Below are 27,995 nucleotides of genomic sequence, written 5' to 3' on the forward strand. Positions count from 1 at the left end.
TTTCACTGAGTAAAGTTGTGGTTCGTTTCAGCTCCTGGATATTGTCAGCTTTAGTAGTGTTGATTGACTTTCCTCAGTGGAGATGCTACAGCTGAAGGCATCCGAACACGGAGTATATCAAGGATTAAAAGTGAAAATTTATTTATTACCTCATTGTATGCAATTCATAATTTGATTGACACTAAAGTGTACTTACGAGGCCAAATCGGTGTCGTTAGAGAATTACACAATCTTCATAGTGATTTATAGTGAACCTGAATACTGGAAGACAACCGAATAGTACAACAATGTATGAAATGTTTTATGTGTTGAAAAATTGATTTCAAACTGAATTTGTTGTTAAGTGACATATAGTGGAAAACTAGTGAGCACAGAACAGAAGCTCGAAAATGGTGTCCTACTATAATCATTTCACGATGTACCCGAAAAACCATGGCAGTAATCTGTCCTACTCGGCAACCTCGGGCTGGTACCCGGGGAACTACCAGCACCAACCGCCACATCCGCAGTTTATCGGTGATGGGGAATCTTCGCCCCAGGCAATGTTTTATACACATCCGCATGCCTTTCATCAGCCTAGTCCGGATTGGAGTGGCCACGAAAGTTTCTCAACGCCACCTCAGACCTCATTGCTTCCCCACGGACCTAGTCCCGGGGGATTGCACCTGGGCCAGAGTGCAGCAGGCGGTAGCAGCAGTAATAACAACGCAAACGATCACATCGGAGATGGCCCACACTGTATGCCGTCGCCACCGATCACCGTATCCGGTAGTGACATGTCCAGCCCGGGAGCACCGAACGGGTCGTCTTCACCGCAGATCACCTCCCGGCCAACGCCGGTCAAGAGTCCCTATGAGTGGATGAAGAAGCAGTCATACCAGACGCAACCCAATCCAGGTTAGTTTTGAGTGTATTTTTGACATGATGGTTTTTTAAACGCTTCCAAGTTTAGTGATTTCAATCTTTGAACTGGTATTTGTTTGATTTGAGTGCGTGCATGCAATTTGACTATTTTGATTGAAGTTTCACCTTTTATAAATATATCATTCAATTCAATTTTCCAATACTTCATCATACAAAAAAACGCGTGGGGTCATTTTTATTCCTTATTCATTAATTAATCACACTAATAAGTACGGAATTGTTTTTAGAATTATACTAATTTAAGGAAAACCTAATTCTAACAACAGAGCATTAGCAATTAAGGTTAGTTGCCTTGCTACATGACTTCAGATCGACCATAATTATACAAGAAGTGAACTGTTCAACAGGCACTGATAATGACAGCAATAAAAACATCTGAATGCTTTGTCATGCATCATTGGAACTGCTATCCATAATATTGTGTTCTGAAGGTTATATACACAGCAAAAAATTATGAAATTTACTGTTCACGCAAATCCACATATGGTAAAACGCATAAGACGTAATTAGTAAAATGACTGAGTTTTACAGAAATGATTTCAATATGTGTCAAATATATCCCATCTTTTAGGTATGAAGGGTTCAATAATTCAACATATACCAGATAGCATTAAAATTGTGTTAGAATAACTGTAAAAATGCGTCATTTTCGACGCTCGAATATTCCAGTCTCAAAAGACGTAAATTTACACGATTTTTTCTAGGTGTGTAGCCAGTCAAAATTTCAGTAATCGTACATTGAAATTTACGCTTGATGTGAATTCAAGCATGACGTAATTTCTTCACTGATGACACAATATTACATCTATGAATATGTAAAAACAATTATGTTTACGTTTCGTGTTTGACTCATCAGTGCGTAGTTGTTCAAATTGAACTGCTTAATGCAAAACTTGGCATTTAAACATGAACCGCCAAGCAGACGTTTTTTTTTGTGTCTATATCAAATGTAAACTTTAGTTAAATTAACTGTGAAGTTAAAGATATGACTTTTCTTTACATGGTTTGAACTGTAAATTTAGGTGAATTACGAAGCTCCTTTTATGTGCATCTATGAAGACGTAAATTTACACGATTTTTTCTAAGTGTGTAGCTTTGAAATAAATCATCATTCCACGCAAGTTTAGGACTTTATTCGAGAATATAGTCTAGCTAACGGTGGTTGTGTCACATCCCAAGTAATGTATTTTGACACATTTTGTTGCTGTAGCTTATTTCTACACGCTCGACAAAAGTTTTTTAGAGGATGAGTACTGTATTACTCAATTTCAAATAATATGTGAAAATGGAGTAAGTTCCAATTATAATCATGAACAACTTCTACTTGAAATTAGAGTTAGTTTTGAGTCTTAGAACCTAAATTTGAGTAACTACGGAAGGAATCGTTTTTAGAGTTTTTCCAAATGTTTCTAGATGAATTCTACCTAACTTTGAGTAATTCTTTGGAAGCGTATCAGAAATTTACTCGAATTTACCAAAATACTCATATATTTATACAAGTCAGCCACCACAACAAAATGTATTACTTTAGATTTTTTAATAACTGACACTGAGGTTCTTAACGGTTCTAACGTATGTTATATAAACTTACACACCGAAGTATAAAAGAAGTTGCCCCGGGCGGAACGTTTTTAGGGGGGCGACAAACCAATCCTTTTGATTTTTTTGTCGTTCAAGTCATCTTTCCGGAGATGGAGTTCAGCATTTTTTTTCTCACTAAACCAACGTTGACGCCATCAGCCTTGGGGATACGTTTTCAGTTCTTTAATCCATGTCTCCCATACATTTTCGAACTGTTCAAAATGCCTTTCATAGATTAGTGTTAAACGACACTGTTCACAATTTGTCTGATTTCTAGATAAAAGTGTTGGCAGTTTAGGTTTGGCCTTTCTGTTTCAACAAAATTTGTAGCCGAATCAAAGCGTACAGAATCATTGCATGGCTAGTACTACGATTCTACTGACACTTGGATCCCTTTCAGATCGGGGCTCGAACATACGATAGCTGGCTTGTAAGACCAGCGTCCTATGCATTGAACCGCCAACCCGGGCTTCTAGATAAACTTTACGAATAGTTCCATCAGTAAATGACATTTTCTCTTGTTAACTTTCTCTTTTGCTTGGAACAAATAAATCCTGCATTTTCCAAAAATTACTTCAGTATAGATATGAAGATAATGGCTTCAGACATCATGTTATGTAAGGAGTTAGAGTGATAGATTACCAGCAGTACCGTAATAATCGAAAAATGTTAGTTTTCATTTGGATTCTTCTTTCTTTTAAAAATTTTGCTTCATTACCTCTTTACTAGACCAACACATTATCCAAAAACCTGAAATTCAACAAATGATGCATTTCAAGTCTACTTTTTATTAATAGTGAAGAGTTAAAAGGAAGGTTCATTCAGATTTATACTTCACGAAGCATTCTATCAAGACGCTTAACCAAAGAAACTATTTATATTAATTAATTGGGCTGTTCAAATTTATGCGTCTCTAGCTTTGATGCAATACGTGTGCTATTTTTATGTATTTAAATCAAACCACAGCAGCAGCCACAATCTGAAAATAACAGGGGGTTTTCCTTGAAAGCTGATAATCTTTATATGTCGGTTCTGTAAAGCGAAACTAATCCGCCCAAACGATGTCCCTTATATAAAGTTAAGAATTTAAGATTTCTTTATTGAATATAAAAAAAATGGACGAACAAAACCATCTAGTTTGGATCGTTCTACAAACGAATCCGTAAAGATTTATGTTGTTATTGTTATGCAACACATCACTTTTGGTCGCCATGTTGAGATTCACCGGACGAACGACAGATTATACTGGAAACTATCAACTATACATCTGTTGGTGCTAAGGTCAATCTTCAATGGACGGGTTTTATGGAGTGATTGAAAGAAAATCGAAAAAAGAAACCTTCAACAATAATATAATGGACAATGTAACCATGGCGACACGCCTTTGTTTTGATTGGTTAAAGGTACGCACTCGAAGAAAACGGGAATGCGGATAGGATCTTCGGGTACTCCTGGTTTCATCAATCAGGATGCGGCAAGCTGTTTGTGAGAAAAGCATAAAATTGATTTTATTTTGATCGGGACTTTTAGCTGAAGAAAAGTGAAACACACAGTCCGATATATTCCGATACTAACTCGAGCGCTGTTTGACTACATGAGGTGCCTGTGTTGTGTATTACAATTCTTAACACGCTATGTCAATCTCACGGAACGTTTTTACTTCCGGCACGTGTATACACTGAAAATCATTTCTACCTATTTTTTTAGGAGAAATCACTCCGTGTCGAGCTCTTCTATAAGCTACCCAAAATTGTGTCGTCATGTACTCAAACTTTGAGTTGATCGGTAAAAATTGGTGGCGTGCTTTATTATGGCATAACACTTGTACTAAACTTAAATTTACTTAAATTTTTAGGTCAACACTCGTTACCCAAAATTGGGGAGATGCACTTTAGTTGATTTTGGGTAGGTTGTGACCCAAAATTAGGTAGCGGCTTGTAAGAGTGTACGTTTCAATAATGAAAGCCTTAAACTAAACGCAACGAACGGAGTAGTCCCGTTAACGTTGACGGAAGTTGACTGATCGTCTGAATCGTACTTAAAACTGTTTGAGTCTAAGTATTTCGGGATGAAAACTTCTTGAAAAAATGGCTACTTAGCATTTGTGGTAGTAAATGAGCTGCCTGAAAGCCTAATACTGTCAGAGCAGATATTCACTTTCAAAATCACTTTCTGTCTATATAGTAATTTAAATATCTCGATAAATTTGTCAGAATAATTTTCGATGGTGAAGTCGAGGGACCGATTTACCTAGGTACGCCACTGATGTACGCAAGTGACAGTTTCTCTTTGTTCACTTTCTCTTATATGCTTGACAAAGCCGTGCCCACGATTACCTTTTATTTCTTCGTATATAAATATACCTGAAACCTAAGGCATTCGATCAGACGTGATCTGTCATTTGTGTCAGTCCTTTGGAAATATTTAACGAGATATGGCGGATTCTTATGAAACCTACATCATTTTTCGAAAACATCCCACTTAGAAAAATAAAACGTTCAACGGTGGTCCTTCATTGGTCCAATACGTTGGATCATCGGTCCTATGAAAGTCCAATCAATCGTTCAACGGGAGTTGCAGTTACTGTCTCGCAAATGAAGTTAAAACAATAGGAATTGATAGTAGAATATATTCTTAGTGTTATGTTGATTTAACTGCACGTCTACTACTCCAATCATTATAAGTTTAGTCATGTTTAGTCATCTACGGTGACGTCCGGCAATTTCGAGCATCGTTTATCCACTTACCTAAATTGAAATCTTATCCTTTCGGAAAGTTTATTTACGGTTCCAATTAGCACACAGAAATTTATCGTTAGACTATTTTCCCAGACCAAGATGTCGCCAACCGGCGCAACCTTTAATATTCAAATTATAGTATTTAATTGATAGTGTCAACAAACGATGTGTTTATGTGTTTGGTGTCAGCATCGGTATTTTGTTCGTGCTTTGTTTTGATCGCATTTTTACTGCTATTTTAGTATCTTGGTAGGTGTAAATTGGCGATACGATGGGTAGGTCTGAGTACATACGGCGGGCACTCGTAAAAATAATGTACCGCGTGTGAAGATAAATATTATTACCTTTCAGTGTGAACTAGTTCTTCGTTCTACTTTCTTACTTTTCTGCATGACATATTTTTTTGTTGAAAAAGATACCTCAAATGAAAGCATTTTAAACGTAGCTTATTAACTGTCACTATCTTTGCCTTCCTTTCACGTAGGCCTGATCAACATCTGCTCGGCACCGTCCCTGCAAGATTTCACCTCCGTGGAATCCGGTGGTATGATATAACCTCAACATTACATTACTTACAATTTCGCATGCGATTGTCGTGAAATGGTCCAATAATTTTCGTATTATGTGCATGCGGTGTGCTACTGCTGCTTGGTTTAACCGTTGCTTTTGAATTATGTGAAACTTCAAGTTATTTCAGATGTTTCGTCTTCCAACTTATCCAACGTGACCATCAACAGTGATTCGTCTTTTCTACGGAGGGCCACAAAATTTCCTACCGGTTTCTTCGATTCGTTGCCCTGAGAAACGTGATGGAAGCCAATTTTTCTGACTGGTTTGGGTGAACCAATCGCATTGTTCCTCGCTGTCTTTTCGCTTTTCTTAAATATTCATGAAATCGATCTCCGGCTGCCCAAGTGTTTCTATGTTTCTATGTGTGCGCGGGCGCTTGAGTGTTGGCTGCTTTGCTTTTGACAAATGCGAGTTAGTTAATTTATGCGACTCGAGGTTTTATAGCTTTTAATATTTATGAGCCCCTTCGCTGGTTGGCCCTGGCAGATTCCGTTTGGGTCGTCGGAACGCGAACGGGAAGAGTGATCGATCATAAAAGCGAACAAAAAGTATAGAAAACGGTGGAATGGAAACAAACTTTATCGTTTATTGTGTTCGGGGACTTGTTAGTGGAAAGATACGGTAGCTCGGCATTTCAGTAAAATGGAGCGTTCCGTTAGGTATAGGTATTTTTTAAGGTGACCTGGATGCCTGGTTGAGGTGAGATGTTCTTTTCCGATCACACAACAATTATATGGAGTATTTCACTGCTATTTAAAAAATCTTATTGTTTCTATAGAACACCTGAATCGAATATTTTTTTCACAAAAGTAGAATTACTGACCTCTACGATTCATCAATTGTCAAACAGAACTATTACTAATGTCGTTTTCGCTTGAAACCGAAACTAACCAAGTTCTGACCCTAACTGCCATCAAATCCACACACTTTCTTTACATGTTCATTCTAATTTGAATTCGTATTATTGAAAATATAAGCAAACCTACTGGTACATGTCGAACATGAACTTCATTCATCACGAGTTCAAATTTTTACGTTATTCTGCAAAGTCTACTATTAGGTAAAAACTGTGACGTAAATCGTTTTTACACAACGAATAAAACAAATTATCAACTGGGTGGGGAACTAAATAAAACTACCAAATATCTTTATTTGAGTACTTTCATAAAACTCTGCATCTCTAGATTGAGTTGGTCAATCGTTTACGGAACCGGTAGCGGTGTTCCCAGGAGTCAGCAAAGCGGCATTCGAATTATCTTAAAAAATGTAGAGGCTACAATGAAAAGCACAAACAAGCCACCGGTATTAAGCGTTTGATAGATCCGAATGGTGTTAAAAGGGCCTTTGGAAGGTACCGACTGATTGTTAATGGATGCACTCCCACATGCGCATTTCTGGGCAGGGGTTTAAGCTATTAGCACTTTCCGATCAATTGGAAATCCTAGAAGAGCCATTTGTGGTACCTTCAAAACGGGAGCAAATTTGTATAGGTCTCGCCGGTCGGGTTTACTTTCTTTATTCTGGGCTATTGTGCTGTACATCTTGAAATATTTTATGTGTAACAATCATTAAACCTGAACGACAAATTTAAGTGCCTGGCATCTAATAAAATTGAAATTTTATAATGTCGAGTTTTAAAGGTTATACACTAACAGGATGGACAGTTGTTTTCAATCCAGCCAGTTATTGAAAGTTCACCATAAAAATGTTTTATTTGGTCTTCACGAACCGGCTGCATACATACATTAAGTTGTTTATTCACGCAGACTCGAAAACTCCGTTCGCCCATCACAACGCGTCAGTTATTAATAAAAATCAATTTTGACTTCAAACATAAATCTTGTTGCAGCCCACCCAACCCATCTGAAAGGTGTGTCCCCTCATCTCAACCGTACACTGAAGCTCGGTGGCCTCTTCGTTCACTACAGGGCATAAGTACTTCCTAACCACCTCCGCTAGATCCAATCTACTATTGGCAGTCTCGAAATGCTCAGATCTTTAGCTTACATACGATATATTTAGTTGTTTTATTTACTATAAAACAAACTATAAAACGCCGATAAACTAACCCCTGCTGGATGCCGGCAGTAAATGCCTGAATGGCCATCCCTATTTGAGAGCTCCGGAATGGTATGTTCACCGAAATGACTCACGGAACAATCGTAAAGGGGGAATTGTTTATGTGCTTTATTTTCCTATTATCTGTGATCCCACTGGTTTTCTTGCACCAACATTGTCCAATTTCGAAACGGAAAGCATACACACTACTTCAAACATACGGAGATATAGCCAAAAATGTCCCTTTCGGCTTATGGACGCCGCTATATACCTCCGTAAGGAATGAAGAAAAAATAACCGAGCGGTTAGCTCCTAAGGACCTCTTTATTTATCCTCGGTTTGTTCTTAATGTTTATGACTCGATAGAGACAGAGCTAGTGGTACAGTGCGGAAAGGTTAGAACAAACGTTCGAGTCTATGTGCTGCCATAAAAGAATAAAACTTAAGTCGCCAAATCTATTAGACAAGCCCCGGTCGCTATGGTAGCAGAAGGGACGGACCTACAGGGAGCCAAGAAGCATTCGTGCATGCCGTTACCATCGAAACTGTGGCACTGTGAAAGTGGTGCTTTAGTTGGTAACGATAGCGACGAAATCTAGCTGTCAGCTTCGACGGTTGTTGAGTTCTCGGTCCAAATGACAAACCGAATTTAAAGTTTTGTCAGCGTTCTTTGATACTTACGTACGACCGAACATTAAAAACAAACCAAAGGAAAATTTAAATCTATTGAGAGCATATAATTTCGTTATTGTTTGAGCGAACAATCAATTTTCATGAAACTGACTTAGGTTTACACTAAGCACCGAAGCGAATCCGATAAAAGAGTCAGATTCGAAGCTGACCTGAATGTCAGTTGAATATGACAGCAGTTACCGTGTGAACTGAATAAGGTTTGGTTTCAAGCGAAAACGGCACAAGAAATTTATGACGATTGTTCGTTATGTATAATGGACCAAGGTTCGATATACGAGATCTGTAAAGGTTCAGAATCAGCATACGCATTGGAACAGATGAACAGATTTCAATTGCTGTCGCTGTGTCTACCAATGAGACCACCAAGCACCTAATTTTGTAACGCAATGTGACAAAACAATTCCAGCCAACGACGACATCATCTTCAGAAATACTGCATTCCCATCCCACCCTTCCCATTGACATCGAACAAAGTGGCGTTCACTCATTTTCACAGAGCAAAATTCATTTATCTTGTCGCTCCCTAGATAGAACATAATAATCATAACCGCATGTTATGTTGCCGGCGCTTTCACGTCGCTTCGCGAGGGAAAAATCGTAGACAAGTGTTAATTTCGAAAATATTACCCCAGAGACAACTTTGGCGTGCACTAACAAATTGGCGTGTAATTCGCCTCAGTCTATGTATTATTCCGGCTTCCTCATAACCACACTTCTACTGTTGACGATCCAAAGTTGTGACTTATGGCGAACAGTTTATAGCACTGCGCTAGGCACAAATTAAGAGGAAAAGTTGATGTTCATTTAGGAGAAAAAAACATTTTATCAACTTTGTCTCGTTTTCACAACCAAATCGAATCAGCAAAGCAAAATTTAAGAAAAGTGTTACTAAATTCAGATTCGTCGAGTTTTTTTTAATGGTATTTCAAAAACGTGCGAATTCGTTGCCGGTCCAATAAACACTTTCCGAACGGCGGCAAAACGACTCTTTGCGTCTGCCGCAATTGGGAAGGTCAGCAAACGGCCCTTTCTCAACCGGTCGGCTGAACTCGGAAGCGGCACCCTGATCCTTCCAATCAAGTAATAAAATATTGATTTTTCTGAAAAATATTCGTTTATAGCATTGTTCGTCTACTCGGTGCAGTATCGTAGTTCAAAGTGCAATAAAAACTGGTGATGTATTTGCATTTTGCTTTCCCGGGTTCCGTTGAGAGTGGTTTCATGAATCGGTGCCGCAATTGATAAAAGGTCACTGCTGGTACGAAGTATCGGGTGTTGTTTTAGGAGGAAGAATAAAAAAAGCTTGGAGGTCAAATGTTGATTCATTCAAGCAAAGCAAAGCAAGATCTTGATGCTAAATTCAACTTGCAGAACTCAACTTTTTTTTCTAATCGAGCTCGTATCCGGTACCTACACCCTACTTCTTGCTTGGAACTCGTAAAAAAATTAAACCCTTGATTGTACAGCATAAACAATTGATTCACAATTAGATATATGGGTTACAATACATTTTATTGTATCTTGACAAGATTTTTTTCATTTCCAACGATTCAATATATTGTTTCTACGATTGTACAATTGAATTTATTGTACTGTACATTTTATTGTTTTCCAAGAAAACATGTATGAGAAAACTTTATGATTTGAATTGTTACGATACTTAACAACATTGTATTGTAAAAAGCATTTTCACAATTAATTGAATAGTGTATAACAATACATTAAAATATTTTTCAATGGTCAAAGCATAGTTGTGGCAGGTTTTGTAACAGCAAATCGTATTGTTTTTTTACAATATTTTTTATTCGGGAAGCCATCTCGGTAACAACTTGATAGATTGTAACAAAATTTTGCACATGTCAATGTTACACTTTGGACTAGTTTTTTCCAACATTTCTTCAATTTTTAAAAAGTTATGCACAGAAAAATTAATAGTTATACACAAAACAAAGTGTTGCATTGTTTTCGAGTACAGTCTTTAAGCATTCGGTGCGAAAATGAACATTTGATATTCTTACAGTTTATTTTGAATATTCATGACCTGTTGACCCTATATATCGAGTGCTGCAACCACAGAGTGTCCGTAAGAAAATTTAACGGTTTTTTGACAAATTAGCAATTCGCGTGAAGAGGCGCTTTGAACAGCCCAGCAATCGCTTATGGACTCTTGCGTTCAAGCTTTCATACAATGGACATTGATGCGTGCAAAACCGTATGCAACGCTGATTTTAAACAAATTTTCGCATTTATGCTTTACACAGGTTTGTTAAAAAAGATTGTATGAGCTTGGAGGTCTGCAACATTTTTTGTTATCCTCATCACAGATTATCATTCTGTAGAAATTCTCTTCTTCGTTTTTGCGAGAAAATTTCCGAACTTTTCCAAAGCTTAAAAATCTTATCTGGTCATAAATCCATATTCAAACAATTATCTAGTGGAACGTCATAGCACAATACGGCGCAAAACCTACGATCTGAGATCGCTGCTGAGTGTATGAGGATTTCCCCACAACGTAGTCGCTGACGAACTCGGATAACATGTATATATAGAAAATTAAGCAATCTGGATCGTAATAATAGGGTAACAATAGAGAAATTGGGGTAATAGCATTATAGGTGTACAACTAACAACTAACGGAAAACAATGAAATTCAACCATTCAGGGATTTTGGTTATAAATAACGGGATCGTTTTTTATGTACATAACTATTTTATTTATTTACCAACATTTCCATAGATTAACACTATTTACTGGATATGAATATTTATTATTTACTCTGGAATTATCTAATGAAAGTTAAAACCTACTAGATCAAATATAGTTGCAATTGTTTACACTTTGAAAAGTCGGCCTATAAGACAAAATGAATACTTTTCCGGATTTACTAGAATCAGCTTACACGTGATACGAAAAATACCCAATTTAATTTACTTTTGAAGAGACTTACAAATAAATAAAAAGTTAATAATTATTGGCAAGCTTTCTGGTATTGGATTAATAGGTTTAAATGACGTGAACATTTTACTTGTATGCAGTGGAGTTTTGATAACTCATTTACAAACACGTGTGAGAAACTGTCTCATGAACGATTTATTTTTTAATTCGTTTCTTTTCGGTGGGCCTGTCATCTGACTCTAACCATTTTCTAAAGCCGGCCGATAACTGACTGACAATATACTGATGAATGAAGTAACAGATATGAAAATATGTAAAAAAAAAATCACTCAGAGATGGAGCTGGAACCTCTAATTTTCTCTTATTTAAAGAAAAAGTTTAACTGAATTGTGAAAAACTCTTTTACGATTTTACCCGAACATACTGATTTTGTCGCTATCAAAGAATATTTGGCTCTTCTCATTTCATGATTTACCACCGGATATTGAAATCTGGGCAATAAATAATAAATTTGATCAAGTACCGTGTTCATTTTAGAACTAACTGCATAAAATAGCAGTTTGAGAAACGATAGTACAAAATTTACCTAAATTTAACGAGATAAGCTGATTGGAAATGAACTGACAAATGCATCAGCGTAATGAAAAATTTTGCTAGAAGGTTACCGCTGAGATGAGACTCGAACTCGTAACTTCGCCTATCCGGAGAAATCGTTCTACCAATTAAACTATCCTTGAAATATTTCAAGTAAATAACAAAATATCAATTCAAATTTAGCAATTTGTTAAATTTTAGCATCATCGAATTATGTTTTTTTTTTAAATAAATTTATGATTTATGTTTCATGTAAGTGACAGGAGTTATTTTTTCCAGTCAATATCAATTTCCATTTATTAGAATTCGAAAGCTCGAAACACACTGTGATACTGCAAAAAAAAAAACTAATGCCAAAGTCCCTGAGTAAACACAATGATTGATTACTGACTGTGACAGCCAGCGCAATTAATCAAAACGAAGCTAGCTGACATTTCCGCTGGAAAGGTTATCGATAAATGCTAGGAATGGAATTCTGCGACCAATACGAATCAGTGCGATTCCACCGTTTTTCCTGAGCGTTTTGGGACGACCAAAATCCTTTGCAGTGTTTTGAACTTTATTTTCGATATATGAACATGTTCAAATTTTAAAGAAATTTTAATAAATATAATCAAAGTCCTCAAAATAATTTGGCTTGACTAATAAAATGATCATACGTACAATTACCCTAATATACGTAGGTGTAATAAATTATTTTTTCTGAAACAAATTGTAGTTTCCAGAATAAATCAATTACCTTTTCGAATCTAGTGAAAACCTACATACCTGACGTTATCGAGTCTGTATCGAAAAATTGCTCACATTTAGCGAGCTCGAACAGGGCTTGAAACCCTTATGTTAAAAAGTACTACTCCCAATCACACACACACCGAAAACTCACCGGGGCTGCTGAGGCCATAAATCTTTCTGTGCATGTTTTTTTTCTTCCTTCGTCTCCACGCAATTGTGTACTCTGGCGGCGGTTGCGTAACTTGCGATAAAGTTACCAAATTTTCTCCACGGTCGTTCAACTAACCATGAAAGAGTCCCGCGCGCTATTATCACAAGCTAACCCAACCCAAGCGTCAAAATATTTTCCGTTCCCTGGACGGTCGCTACCGATGGGTCTTTGTACCTGGGAGTATAGACCTACTCTATGCCAGCAGTCAACATCCGTACTCTCCTACTTTTGCATGGTCGATAAAAACAAGGTCGAACACTCTTTGTCAGTTGGTATTCTGGTTAGTCACAGTGGGGGTGGCAAAAGAATACACGATGAGAGCTAAATCTCAGAACAATCAACGATGAATATTTATTAAGTGACAAAAAGAACTTCTACGAGGAGGGATGTTTTCCTGCCCGGCTGATCCTGGTTCCCGTCAAGAACATTTGAAAAGTGACCCAAGGGACTGCGTGTCGAAATTTAAACTTCATTATGGGTTATGGGATGTGATGATAAGAAACCGACGGGTGGTGGTGGTTGGCAAATTGTTTCCGTCAGTTTTACATGCATAAATTTGACATTTATATTACAGATGTGATGTTTCCATTAAGGTGAAAGTGATACCGAAAGGACGCCATTCTGTCTCGTACGATCTGGCATATGGAAAGGTTCGGAATAGTTCAAATAAGTCGCACCCCAACACTGTCGAAAGCAGCGAAAATATATGACCAAAATAAAAATCAATACAATTATTATATTGATATTATCATAAAAGTATTAATCCTTTTACGGCGTTAGATTACGACAAATTATTTATGATGCGCACTTTTGCGGGAGGTCGGGTGAGAGCTTTTGTCGCACCTGCCGCGTAGAATACGACACAAACACGGACACATAGAAGTGATTGTTTTGGTTCACAGTCTGTTCAGTTGTTCAGTAGGAATCATGACAGATAATTCATGACTAATTTAGCCTATTAGTCTTATTCTATTGTTTGGCAAATTCGTCTTCAAAGCATCAATACAAAGGTAAACAAATTTTCTTGCTTCCTGTCGGCCGAAATACACTGAAATACAACGCGCAGTACTGTCTCGAAAGGTAACCCGCAAGACTTTTTGGGGCTGAGCGTTCGTTTGATGTTGGATTTCGATAAGCGGTCAAGATATTTCGGCTAGAGGACTACACTGATCAGCAACTCACCGAATCCGTAGGCTACGGTGGGGATTAGCAGGATCGAACTGTTCGTTTGTCGGTAGGTGTTTGTCGCGGTAATCCATTTGTCAATTGGTACACTCAATCGACGCGCTTCGGAACGTCTTTGGCGGCATTGTTCAGATAGGCTTTGTCGGTACAACCGTGCGCGTACTACCGGTGACACAGACACACACACACGGTTATTTTCGGTGAGTTTTATTTAATCCAGTGGGAGATTTGGGGGTATTTTTTCCCTTTGATGGTAAGCTGAAGCTGAATTCTCTCGTCCCCTGGCACATTTGTTTATTTGGTTCTGATGGAATTGGTAAACCGGATTCGTTTATGTTTTTTTTCTTTTTTCACCATAATCAGGGAGTGCATGTTGTAGGCGTTTTTGGGTGCGGTTTTGAGCGTATTTTTATATTTTAATCTAGTCGTGCATCGAGGTACTGGACACGTAAGGCAACAACAATTTTACAACAGGATGTTTTTTATGGGTCCTGAGACCCTGAATGTTTTTTTTGCTTAGGAATTTTTGTTATTTTCAAAATATTAAAATCTTGTCGCATTAGAATACTCAAACCTTGTCTCAACTACAATTGATAAGCCTTCTATGTAATACATAGTTCGCATGTTCGGCAAGAAATTCTGTTGTTTAGTGCAGTGGTGTGTTTCGTTCATTGGAATCTAATGCGTATTGAAATAGAACATTTTCCAAAATGACTTTCAAGTAAAATACAACACATCATCGATTGTGAAAGTCAATATTACAATTTGGCACCGCACGTTTCATAACGATGTCAAATTTATTATAATCATACATAAAAATCAACTTTATTTCAACAAATCACAGATATTTAGCATCAACAAACTTTTATTTGTGTTTACAAACTTCTTCGTTGTTTTCGTCTTTGCGAAAAAGATGATGGTCACAAGAACATGGTGGCCCAGCAGGAGGCTGATCTTGCACGGTAAACTGGATGCACCTAGAAATGAATACTTCTGTGTTACTCAGAAAATTAGCAGTGAAATTATCAATAATTTAGTGAAGTTAATGATAAGAGCAAGTAATGCTTATGACAGACATGTGATATCGGAATCACTGTACACCGTGAAATCACATGTCTGTCACCCTAAATCACGGTGGTATCACGCGAGCATCATGATACAACCGTGATTTCCGTACTACGGTCATTTATCGTTGTACTGAGCAAAATCACTTCACTGTTTACTGCTACCAGCGCCACTGACGAACGATGGTGAACTCACGAAACAATATTTCCTTCTTCTGAGTATCAAATAATAAACAACCTTTGTTTTATTTTGAAAAAATCTCGGTAAAATGCTAACCAGCAGCATAAAACTTCACTTTATCAACGTTGTAGCTTATTTCCAAAAAGCAGCCAAACAAAGAAATGTTCATAAATTTGGTGAAGTTTTTAAATACAAATAAGGAAAACAATTTATTCATATTTGTGCATAAAATCAGCACTATTAAGTTATTGTTTTCTATTCAATAACAAGTAAATTTATTGTTGAAATGGATTTAGACCACATAATGATTCATATTTTGAATGCACATGTGGTAATAATAAACGATAAATATCCAATACATCAATAAACTAATTGTGTAGTCACAACTTTAAACGCCTCAAAATCCTAATAAAATCATTATGAGATTATATTCCAGCCTAGTAGACCATTTTTCATAAGCGTTATGAAGTAGAACGTCAAACCTATGTCAAATCTATTTCGGAATGATTTCAAATTCAAGAAGGTTTTAAAATCAGCTTTATGATAAACATAATCCTTTTTATAAAAATTTCGTAATGAATAAACTGTTTCATTGAAAGCATTTTTTTGGAATATGTGTGTGCCATACATCGTTACATACTAAGAATGTCTTAGATTTATATACTATTTTGAGGCTCAATGTTAAAAGTTTATGTGCTCTTATTTTTATTGCGAATATGCGGGTAAAAAAGGAATTATTACTGAACAACTTGAAATTTTTGCGGATTTTGCAAAGTCAGGCATGATTTACAAACAAAATTTCGTGATTCATCACCTTTTTGGTAGAAATCAGCTTCGTTGCATACAAAATAGTACTAGTGTTCCGAAAATTAGTTCTAAAAGTCTTTCATACTAATGTTAGTGAATGTTTCGGTAGAACATAAAAATTATGGACATCAAGTTTTCCCTAATGCTAGTTACTTTTAAATAATGAAGGTAAAAATCCTGTATTCCAGAAAAAACGTGTCATAAATGTACCTTTAAATTTTGATATGAGTGAAACTGTCGTCCGAAGAACACTCACACAAAATTTACTTAATAATTCAGAGAGGTATTGATTAAATCTGTTATAAATCAGTTACTAGGAATACACTTCAAACTGCAAAAATTTTTGGTTTCTATATTATCGATTATCGGAGCTGGGGAATTAGACTAAATTTTGAGTTGTTACGTTTCACAGTACATTCATTCTGTGCGCAAAACATGTCTGTCACCTCAACGTTGTACGCGTACTACGTTGTACATAAATCATTGTACGGAAATCACATGTCTGTCAGCGGTATAACCTGCTTGGTTGCAATGGTTCTGTACACTCTGAATCGGCTGCGAAGTCTGTTGAAACAGAAGGTCAAATTCCACTACAGGAATGTAATACCAAGGCTTTGGCTTTAAGTAACCTGCTTGTAATTTATCTAGATTTTGAGTTTGTGCATTTCTGTTAAAAAAAAGTGCTCAAACTTAGGTCGTTTTCGCTTGAGAAAACTGAAACTGACCCAGGGTAGTTTCATCAAACAAACACTTTTCGCGAAACTGTGTTGGTTTTGCATTTAGCAACGGGGATTCGAGCAAACCAGATATAAAAACCAGGTTAGAAACTGACTCGATTTTCAGTTCAACAACGGTGAAACTAGGTTCGAAACTAGCTTCAAACAAACAGTTTGACAGCAGTTAGGGTTGAAACTGGGTTAGGTTTGGCATCAAGCGAAAACGACATTAGAATCTGGGTGAATTATTGAGATACTTTTTAACCAGTTACGGGTAAAAAAGATCAACAAATGGAGACTTGCTCGTATTTTCCAGTAAATTTATTCGAATTCTAAGTTGGTTTTGTAATCACTTTCGCAGTTCCGCATTAGTATTTAGTTCTAAATGCATCCAGTTTACCATGTGTTACATCTTATATACACGTAAAAGTTATTTTTTATCTCAGCGAAAACAAATGCCGAAAGAACGGCGAAACGATAATACACCGAAAACAATTTGCACGCTAGCATTATGTGCAAAGCATTTAAACTATCACTACTTGTAGAACACATGAAATTCATGAAAATATACTCTAAACTCATAAAATGAGTGTAAAAACTGTTGATATTGAGTGGAAAGCATGCTACATATATCTGAAATGAACTTCACAACTATAAGATATATCGTTACCTTAAGATTCTATATGGATTTTAAACGAATGTCACATCGTTTTCCACATAGATTTCAAGTGAAACACAGTTGGCCGAATCAAAGTGTTTTGCACATACATTTGTGCTATACTCATTTCCACTAGAAAAAGGAGTGTTTAACACATGTAATTCGATTTGATAGCAAAACATACCACATCTAAATGAAAAACACATCGAAGCTAAGTGAAAAATAATCTAATCTAGCATCTTAGTGTATTTGCACATGAAATCTCAAAACAAATCGCTTTGGTGATGATTTGAAATAAAAAAGCATATTAAATTAAAGTGATGTTTACATATGAATCGATCGTGCAAATTTTTATCAGTGTATACAGAAATTTCGACAACGATAGCTTATACTCGTTTTTTTTATTCCCGATTTCTCGGCAATTCAAAATGTTATACTGATATTCGGTTGTGTAGGCTATCGCGTTTACCAGAAATTGACCGTTTTACCGAAATCAGCAAATTAATGATATCAACTTACCGGAGTCTTGGCATTCTAGAAATCCGAACTTCGGAGGTTCATCAAAGTAGCCATTTTTCTTCAGTTCAAACTTGAGTGATGTGGATAAGGAACTAGTTGCAACTACAAAATGAATCCGAATATGATATTAAAATCACGTTTGTCCAATTTCGATGTACCAAAAGACTTAGAAATGAAAAATGATACACTGATGAAGGTTGCGAATAGCACACCGAAATATTAGTATCTGCGTCTGTTACTATCTCGTGACATTAGTGAACGAAATAGTACAGTTTTTATAGTCGAATTGCATAGAATTATTTTGATTTTAAAACGATTTAGCCTAAAAGAGTTTGTACCCTTGTCACAAATAGCTTTTGGTGCACAAACGCTCAAATATACTATTCAAATTGTTAATACTAATTTATATCATAAACAAGCCATGAAAAGTTGAAACCTGTCAGCCTTTTTAAGCCTATTTGATAGTTATGCTTTATTTTTGGCTTGAACGTGTTTACAATTCTCTCAATTATTTCATCGTTAAGAGCATAGCTAGAGATTTCTGTAAAAGGAAAGCTATAGTTTACGTACTAGCCTCTACTTGGAATGATGGTAGCTTAGGTAGACAATTCTGTTTTGTTTTGTGTTTGTTGCTTTCCCAGCCCACATTGTTTACTGACAACAGTTGGTTTCAATCATCTTTTTCTGCTAGCGGAATATGCCGAAAGCTGTTGAAACCTAAGATGCTTAACGCGATATGCGGGTTTATTTAACTCCACTCAGTAAATTTCGTTTTGTCTTAATGTGCGGAATTAATTATGAACTTTATTGTTTCATAGAGTGGTTTCCAGGTTAGGATCACTGATTTCGAATGCAAAGTATCACCTAGTATTGTGAGACGTATAAGCAGACGCAGAAGAAAATTTAAACAAATTATTGATTCAATCTTTATCTCCTGTATATTATTTGGGTTTAAAAATCCCAGTAACCTAATCGTACTTTGAAGCTTCAGTTTTTCAATAGAACCATACCGTATTAGTGAAAAATTGCATCAGTTCAAAGAAGTTGTCTTTTCAAATTCTCGTATGGATCCTGATGCCTGAAAGGTGGATAAACTGCGAAAATTTTCACTCAATCTGTTCGATCAATTAGGTTTTAAGCCTGACGAGCTAAACACAACCTCACAGAATGAGCAGGAAGAACGTGGTTTGACTGCATTTAGTGATTTGTTTAAATGTTCAAAAATCCGAAAAATGTAACAATGATTTCTCTTCGACAGCTGATCCGTTGCCAACAATTAAATGGTTCTTGGAGCTAACATACTGCTGAATTTTATCTAAATCCATAAAATTACTTGATTAAGAAGTGCAAAACTTTCATTTGACAATAGACGTTTTTAAAGTCTTCTTGGCCACAGTGACCATTTACAACCAAATCCAGAATCCCTATGAAATGTATCTAAATGAGACTACATCGAAATCAAAAACAATTACTTTCAGGTAACTGAACCAATTTGATTCAAAAGAAATCCACGCAGAAAAAAATATTGTAAGAATATAAAAAGTTTAGGTGATTCTTGCGATTAGTTTGGTGAATGTAGTGACATTAGCTATTCGGGTTTAATTCAATCAATGTTTCTATTTGAAACAACCAACATTTGTTTGAAACAACAATATTCTAATTAAAAATAAACATGCGATATCTCGGATTGAAACAACTATTTTTTGGTTTGTTGTTATAAACAACCGGGGTTTCTCTGTGTGTACAAGAATCTCACAGACTGCTGTCATAAATCAAATAAACATAGATTTCCCAGTGTAATAGTAATGTAGTTGAGCAACCCGTGACACCAAAAGCACCGTCTGGTGGAGAATGGGTGCGTAAATGCTCCTAAAATGCATGCAAAAAGTTGCCTGCGCATTTAACACAACCACAGTAGCTAATGGAAAAAAGTACACCCGTTTGTCACTAGAGGTGCTGTTACTGTCACCGTACAGTGAGAAATCTATGTTTATTTGATTTATGCTGCTGTGTAGTTCAATCAGAAAGGCCTGGTTCACAAATTAATTTTTATCCTGCACATGTTTTTAAAAATGTCGTAGTTTTTCACAGATTTTCGAAATCGATCACAGACTGCAATTCAAATTGTTAGGGAAACCATAGTGAAAATATATTTTCGATAGAGAGCTTGAAAGTGCTCACGAAAATGATCCCGATCAGCAATGTATTTATGGAAAGTAGCCACAGATCTAGCACAGACTGATTTTTGGATCGAACACTGATTTTTGAAAAAAAAAAAACTTAGCATCCTTGAGTATCAAGAATTCAGGTCAGTATTGCAACAATTGCGGTACGTTCGCAGAGCCAGTTTCTCTTCAAAGCAGATCGATTGCGTCATGCTGCTGGTCGTGTGCATCGGAGCAATATACAGCGAAAAGTGGACCACGATGGGGAAAATTATGCAAATTTTAATGGCTTCAAATTCTATCTAAATAGCAATGAAGATTGATTCTTTGCAAATCGTGGATAAAAATCATCAGTTCAGTGTAATCTAGAATAGTTTGATTATCTTTGTGCACTTTCCGCAGTGCAAAATTATAGATGCGCCGTTACATTACTTGAAGCAAAGCAATAAAAGTTGCAAAATTTACATAACCTCTTAATACAAATGGTTATCTACATTGGGGAGTGTGAAAGAAAGATGTCGGTTTTATTCGTATTCACGGCCTCCAGTTATTACCCACCCGCCTTGTTTTGTAAGTGATATTTATTAGGATTCGGAAGTCCAAAAATAACGAACAAAATATTATGAAATCGAGCTTCCATCCCATATTTTAAATTGTATGTTCTACATAATTATGAGTTTAAAAACACAAGATATACAATGATACTGTACAACATGTCAAACGCAAATATTTTTATCCGTCATGGATGCGTACTACGTGCAACGGTGTGCATTTCATTCAAAGCTACCAATCCGTGTAACAGGTAACAGCACTTCTATGAATTATGATGTCATAAGTCAACCAATAATCGCCCGGTAATTAAAAAAGTAATCCCTCCTAATCCTGGGGCTGCGCAGATTTGTTTCCGCCAAGCGGTTGTCCCGGTCGATGGTAAACTCGCAGCAATTCGTATCTATTCGCGACGACGGAGACGACGATGAATGCGGACTTGAGTGACAGCAAGAGATCGTTCCAAAAATGATAATCGCTTATCACCGCGGAGTGTTTTTGGGGCAAATAAAACGAAGTGTCAAAAAATAGCGTTGTTCACGGTGCTTATCTCCGAGATGCGAGCATTTTTGGGGTTTCATAGGCATTGCCTTAGACAGCAAGAAGGGAGATGGGAGCAGAGGGAAGATGGTTGATTACCAGTCGCCATTAATGCGCTCTGATCATCGCGTACCCACTGGAATGCGCATCGACCGTAAATTTGTAGATTGGCAATAAAAATCGGTTTCGATTTTATTGGGTCATTACTAGGCCATATTATTTCGGAGTAACACGCCTGCTAGGTTACGACCTGATTGGGCAGTAAAGTTCATCCTTGTTAATTAATTACCACGCTTGCTACATCGTTCAAGTGAATGCTATTTAGCGCCGATGATTCGATTTCCGAATGAAAAAAATGGCACTCATTACATTCCGTACGATGTATTATCACTAGCGGAGCAATACAATTGCAACAATATATGTACAAATATATCATTACAGACGACCATTACCCAACTGATAAAGTTTATCTAGTCGGGAGCCTACGTGTTGATGTCGCATCAGTGTATGTGTGTAAACATGCCTGATGTAAGTCAGTGCTGCGGGGTAGAAAAAAAATGAAATAAAAAGGGTTATAGTACACATATCTGGATTAACGGCCTCGCGGCGGCGGCTCCGTTTGATGGGTTCGGTTCTGGGCCGTCGAAACACTAAGCACCCAGAGTAAGCGAGTATACTTTTGGCCTGTCTAGAACGATACTGATGATCGATTTCGGTCGAAAGAATGACAAACGAGCTTTTGAACAGGCTTCACTCATCGACAGTTGAATGATTAAAATGCCAATCGATATTGTAGCAAATCTTCGTTATGATGACGAACTTCCTGCGTACCATTTCGTCGAATCGTAATGTGAGAGGATGGGGTGATACAGAAACACTAAGCCATAAAGCTTATTACTCCAAATTGAACTCCCCGTTGTAATACAATTGTAAGATTTGTTTCTGCTTTTTATGTCAGTTTTTATGATTATTTCTCGACTTTTGATATGATGAAAATCTCCTACTTTTTTTTTTGCTGGAGGCGTAAGACAGTCCGGCTTGTATGCTTAGTTTAGAGTTTTGGAACCATTTTGAAATGTTTGAAAACAATTTGATACATACTGAAGGTCGAATAAAATGTTTTATATAGTCTACGTATATATCAAATACAGCTATTCTGGTATTCCAAAAAAGAATAGCCGAAATTGGTATTCATTAACTCTTCTCTTGTGATCGGGATGTATGTATGAATCTGTTGAATGTGAGGCGACTTTTACATTCGAACGATGAACTTCTGATGAACTTTTAAACTGTAAACAAGTACACGTCGACTGTCAAAAAAAGTTCATTTTGTTCATTTTTGTGAGGTTATGTCATGTTCGTGCAAAACCTAATTAGGTTTTGCACGATGACGACACAAATGAACTGCCGATGAATCAAGTTCATCTTTGACAGTTGCCGTGTACTTGTTTTGTTTTGCGACTGCAAGTTAAAAATTGAAAAATGATTTAAAAGTGCCTGTTAAAAACGTATTCCACAGTGGAAATAACTAAAAAAATTGCCCTGTATGTGTTTCCAGCATCAAGGAGCGATATATGTATGAATCTGTTGAGTGTGAGGCGACTTGCAATTTTTACATTCGAACGATGAACTTCTGATGAACTTTCAAACTGTAAACAAGTACACGTCGACTGTCAAAAAAGTTCATTCTGTTCATTTTGTGAGGTTCTGGCATGTTCGTGCAAAACCTAATTAGATTTTGCACGATGACGACACAAATGAACTGCCGATGAATCAAGTTCATCTTCGACAGCTGCCGAATGTTTGTTTTGTTTTACAACAGCAAATTAAAAATTGAAAAATGACGAACAAGTAAAAACGTGTTCTACAGTGAAAAGAACTAAAAAGATTGCCTTGTATGCGTTTCCAGCGGCCCTCTGTCACGACGGCATCTTGATGAGGTCAAAATCGGAACTTTAAAATCAGCTGATTGCAACGAAAACAAACAATCAGCAATGTAATTGTTTTACGGTTTACCCCGTTTAGTGTACGAAAATTAGTGAATTTTGGGTCGACTCTCTCACAATAACTTGTCGGTTTATCTAAAATACAGCAGACAGTGTTTTAGGACATCAAGTGCAGGTAATTTTCACAATTTGAGGATCGCGATGAGTATCAAAACATCGCAGTGTTTGGGGCTCAAAACGCGAGGGGCTCAACGTAATCGGTGTACTTTCAAATTGCTGGTGCTCACATACCGGTGTCAGATGGCTGGTTTCCAGCATCAAGGAGCGATATTTGTATAAATCTGTTTAGTGTGAGGCGACTTGCAATTTTTAAATTCAAATGATGAACCTCTGATGAACTTTTAAACTGTAAACAAATACACGGCGACTGTTAAAAAAGTTCATTTTTGTGAGGTTATGTTATGTTCGTGCAAAATCTAATAGCATGATCTTTTAGCATTGTAATGAAATAAAGAAAGTGAAGTGTTGCTAGTTTGTGGAGGTTCATTGGCAAATATATAAAATTTCTGTCTTAAACAAATATTGCTCAACTGTCTAGTATGTTGGGTGTCATTCTATGCAAATGGTTATATATATCGGAATAAATGCGGCTTTCTCAGTCAAATGGATATAGGCAAACGATTTGTTTATAAAACATTCGTTTGCCTATATCCATTTGACTGAGAAAGCCGCATTTATTCCGATAAAACTCCAAAACAGTCGATATATACACACTTCAAATGGTTATTAAGTAAATGTAAAAAATTATGAATTATTAACAGAAGAGGAAGAGAACAAAGGAAATCTGACGTATGTTTTTGGACCCATTTTGAAATGTTCACGACGATATGACTCATATGCATTGTCGATGTCAGTTATTGAGTTTAGCCATTTTTTTTTGTGATCGTGGGGTTTTGCTTCGATACATCGCCGTACTGTTGTCAACAAATTTATCTTTCTGTTGATATTTCATCAGTTGATCGAAAGCTTATGATGAGTCTATTAGTTTTATATTCGGAGTTTATCATGGGTGTTAGTGACTAATGGGTCAATGTTCCAGTCAGGAATTACTTTTCAAAAAATTTCAAATATTTTCTAATCAACTACAATACTGCTTCAGTTGCAAATGTTACAACGTCTTACTCTGATATTATTTCCAAAGGGGGTAACTTGCAACAAATCGTGGCTGTTAGCATGTTATACGATACACTAGGAAGCTATCACGTGGACTGTCTGAACTCTCCGAAACCTGAATAGTCTACATTTCTCAACTGTTTACGGCGGCATACATTAGCTAGAAAACCATCACCGAACTCAAGTATCTTGTTCACAACATTTGTTTACACCTTGTTTTCGTGTCCCATTCCGCTTCTATTCAACATGGTAGAGTTGAAAGTCATTCGCTGAAAACGAACGAAGGAAGGCAAGCAACATACGAGACGTAACTCCAGCGCAAATATTTGGCTGATAAAAATATTCCGGAGCAAACTGCCTGTAAAGTTCAGGGATAGATAACCCACAGGTTTACCGATTCTCGGCGGCCAGCTTACACGCTCTTGGGGTGTCTGCAAAATGAGTTCTCATTTGATATGCTTGTCAACTGCGGTGACTCTTTTGACATTACTTTCCGATGAGCTCCGTCAATGTTGATTAGTTTGGTTCCCCTTTTGACAGTTCACTCACTGCTATATTAGGACAGCGGCATATGGTTTTTTTCTGGGTTTAGTTTTCTTTGACTGCATATCCTAAAAAGCTGTAATCAGCTCGTGTTATTTAAATAAAAGTTGGCCCGCTTATCACAAAAAATAGCCAGAGTGGCGTGTGTTTTTACTTTCAACTCTACGACTGATGATGGTTTTTTTGGGAAACAAGAGCACACAAATTATGGATGTACAAATATTTATCCGATGTTTCGGTGAGATGAGTTCCATAAACGTAGGCTGTTTTCTGGGTGTCACAAATCTCTACATCTGCACTGATTCATATCTTTTGTTTATACATGGCGTGACGAAAGTACAGCCAAGGCAAAGTGGTAATTTTTATCAACACCAAAATCATAGTATTTGAGTATTGAATTGGCTTGGCGTAAAATATTAGGACTATAACGAAGTAATTTAGAACCGAACTTAGTGATGTGATGCATGTCATTTCGACAATTCGAACATGCTTTAACGGCTATAAAATCATGCAAAAATTTGACGATTGAAATCCCAGCTAGAAGCAAATATTCTATTCGTAATAAATTATTTAAAATTAAAAAAAGCTAAATTTGAAGTATACACTGTACTCACTGGCATTCATTTTCATTTACTTCGCAGGCAAAACTCGCACCAAGGACAAATACCGGGTCGTTTATACGGACAACCAGCGGTTCGAGTTGGAGAAGGAATTCCACTACACCCGATACATCACCATACGGCGAAAATCTGAACTGGCACAAAAGCTACAGCTATCCGAGCGGCAGGTGAAAATCTGGTTCCAAAACCGCCGCGCCAAGGACCGCAAGCAGAAGAAGAAGTCCGAAAATGGTCCAATCAACATGAACGGCCAATCGCTGATGGCAGCTCACTCCCAGCATCACAACGCATCCCAGGCCATGTCTAGCTTGCTGGTGGACACAAAGCCGAAACTCGAACCGTCACTGCATCTGTCCCATTTGCACCAAATGAGTGCGATGAGCATGGGGATGGGCTCGATGGGGCTGCATCATGCTCACCACCCGTTACATCCACACCTTGGAGTACCGACGTCGCAGCACCTCAATCAGGGTCACGGTTCGCAAGGGCCGCCGGCTTCACTGAATGTGATGTGATGTGGTTCGTTCGAAGCACCCGATTTAAATCTATGCGAGTAAAATCATAAATTACGAGCGTTTAGCCAGCTTAAAAGTTTATTAGTAGTGAAAGGAAAACTTATTCGAGATATCGTAGCGGACCCATGGAGGTAGAAAAAAATTGGTTGCATCGAGTAGATATCTATGTATGAAAGTTTTAGCATGCTGGAAGCGAAAATGCCTTATTAGAGTCGGAACAAGTCAACCATTTTGTTGCTTCCCGATGCCGCAACTACGTTGCTAACCAAATTCCGGTCACGCCGTAAAACGAAACAAAAACAACAGTATCTATCCATCCATTCCCGTATAATTATCCCGTTGCCGAGGTTTGCCTGTGTTATGAATAATTTATGAACCAATAAATCCCCTCCCTGATTATATTTCGGTACCATGCCGACTGTAGCCCCATTTTCCATGGACTGTTTTCAATGTCCTTTCGGATGAAGAGAAACTGGAAATTTTACATTATTTTTATTTCTCAATTCAACTAGATGGAACTGTGTCCATTTCGACCAACTGGCTACTTTCCAACGAAACTTAGTTTTGAAGCTATGTAGGCGCCCCCGACTTGCCATGTGGGCATTGGCTTGGCTATAGCATCAAAAATACCCGAATCGAATCCATTGTTTCCACGTACCAATTTTCGAAAAGACGTGTCTACAGCCGTTACATTTTGGAAACAGCATAGCTATTAAATCAACAAAGTGCAATGTAAAAAAATGATATACTTTTAATAACATTAATTTTAGTCTGTAAGAATTGTTAGTTTTCAAAATGCAACGAGTTTAAGCTGAGAACATGCCTATATACGATATCGTGATGACTCTTGACAAAATTTATATAACGAAAACATCGAAACGGTAAATATTTATTCTTATCGTCATCATCCGTCAGTTCAGCTTGCGTACGCTGACAACAATGTGACAGATAACATCTGTAGGAAACGTGACGTTCAGCTTTGTCGTAGAAAAACGAAAGCGATTGATTCTGGAATTGGTTTATATTCTAGCCTTCAACTGTGCTAATTGATTGATTTGATTGCCGGCTGAGTATTAATAATCTTTACACTTTAATCAAATTGAACAGAAACAGAACACATAAAAATTGTATTAAAGACTTCAAATTTCAAATAAAGACATTGGCGAATCATTGCAACTATTGTCGCTATATTTTTTGTAAATATTATTCATGATTCGTGTCACTGTAGCTAATATTATTCTTTGACGATAATTGTTGTTGAACTTTTGTCATCTGAGACCGCCATTTATACAGGAGAGGTGCTAATTGTTTCACACGGACACCTCTCAGACCCAGGCTCAAATTTGAGAGACTGGACGAACTTAAATCAGAGATTAATTTGCGGCCTTCGTTTGGCATTCTTTCGTTGCGGTTTAGTAGTAGCAGTAGTGTTTGGTAGTAGTTGTAGTATTAAAGTTAGTGTTAGAAGTAATAATATAAGTGCGACGGGTTTTCCCAGGATAATCACGCACCGGCTGAAAGTCCAATAGTTGCAAAAAGTGCTGAATCGAGATTACGCTACAATTAGATTGTTTTTTTTTTCGTCTTCATACTGCTTTTTGGTTGTTTTTGTTTACCCTACTCAGCTTTGAGTTACATTCTCCGAAGTATGCTCTATGTGAATCCAATTGACTACTTAATAATGAAGGTTTTGTGAGAAAATTGTTATCGTAGGTAATCCATTTAGTTTTTGTAAGTGAAACGAAAATAAAGAAAAATCATTATCTCATAGCTTTAGTGTTCATTTTGATTGTTGATAGAGTATATCACATATCCCAG

The 27,995-nt window shown here is 37.0% G+C and overlaps 1 protein-coding gene across 1 annotated transcript; it reads left to right on the top strand.

The window, feature by feature from the left end:
* On the top strand, positions 1-27,947 carry LOC131428086 (homeotic protein caudal). Its single transcript, XM_058591748.1, has 2 exons — positions 1-897; positions 25,684-27,947. Exons 1-2 carry the CDS (start codon positions 390-392, stop codon positions 26,175-26,177), a joined length of 1,002 nt encoding a protein of 333 aa, XP_058447731.1. The 5' UTR covers positions 1-389; the 3' UTR covers positions 26,178-27,947.
* The last annotated feature ends 48 nt before the right edge of the window (positions 27,948-27,995 follow it).

Source organism: Malaya genurostris, chromosome 2 (assembly GCF_030247185.1).
Source record: "Malaya genurostris strain Urasoe2022 chromosome 2, Malgen_1.1, whole genome shotgun sequence".
Taxonomy (NCBI): domain Eukaryota; kingdom Metazoa; phylum Arthropoda; class Insecta; order Diptera; family Culicidae; genus Malaya; species Malaya genurostris.

Excerpts from the sequence above, each read along its gene's own strand:
- LOC131428086 (XM_058591748.1), top strand. The coding sequence starts at position 390 with ATGGTGTCCTACTATAATCATTTCACGATGTACCCGAAAAACCATGGC. Across the intron at positions 898-25,683 it reads CCAGACGCAACCCAATCCAG|GCAAAACTCGCACCAAGGAC; the intron begins GTTAGTTTTGAG and ends TTTACTTCGCAG.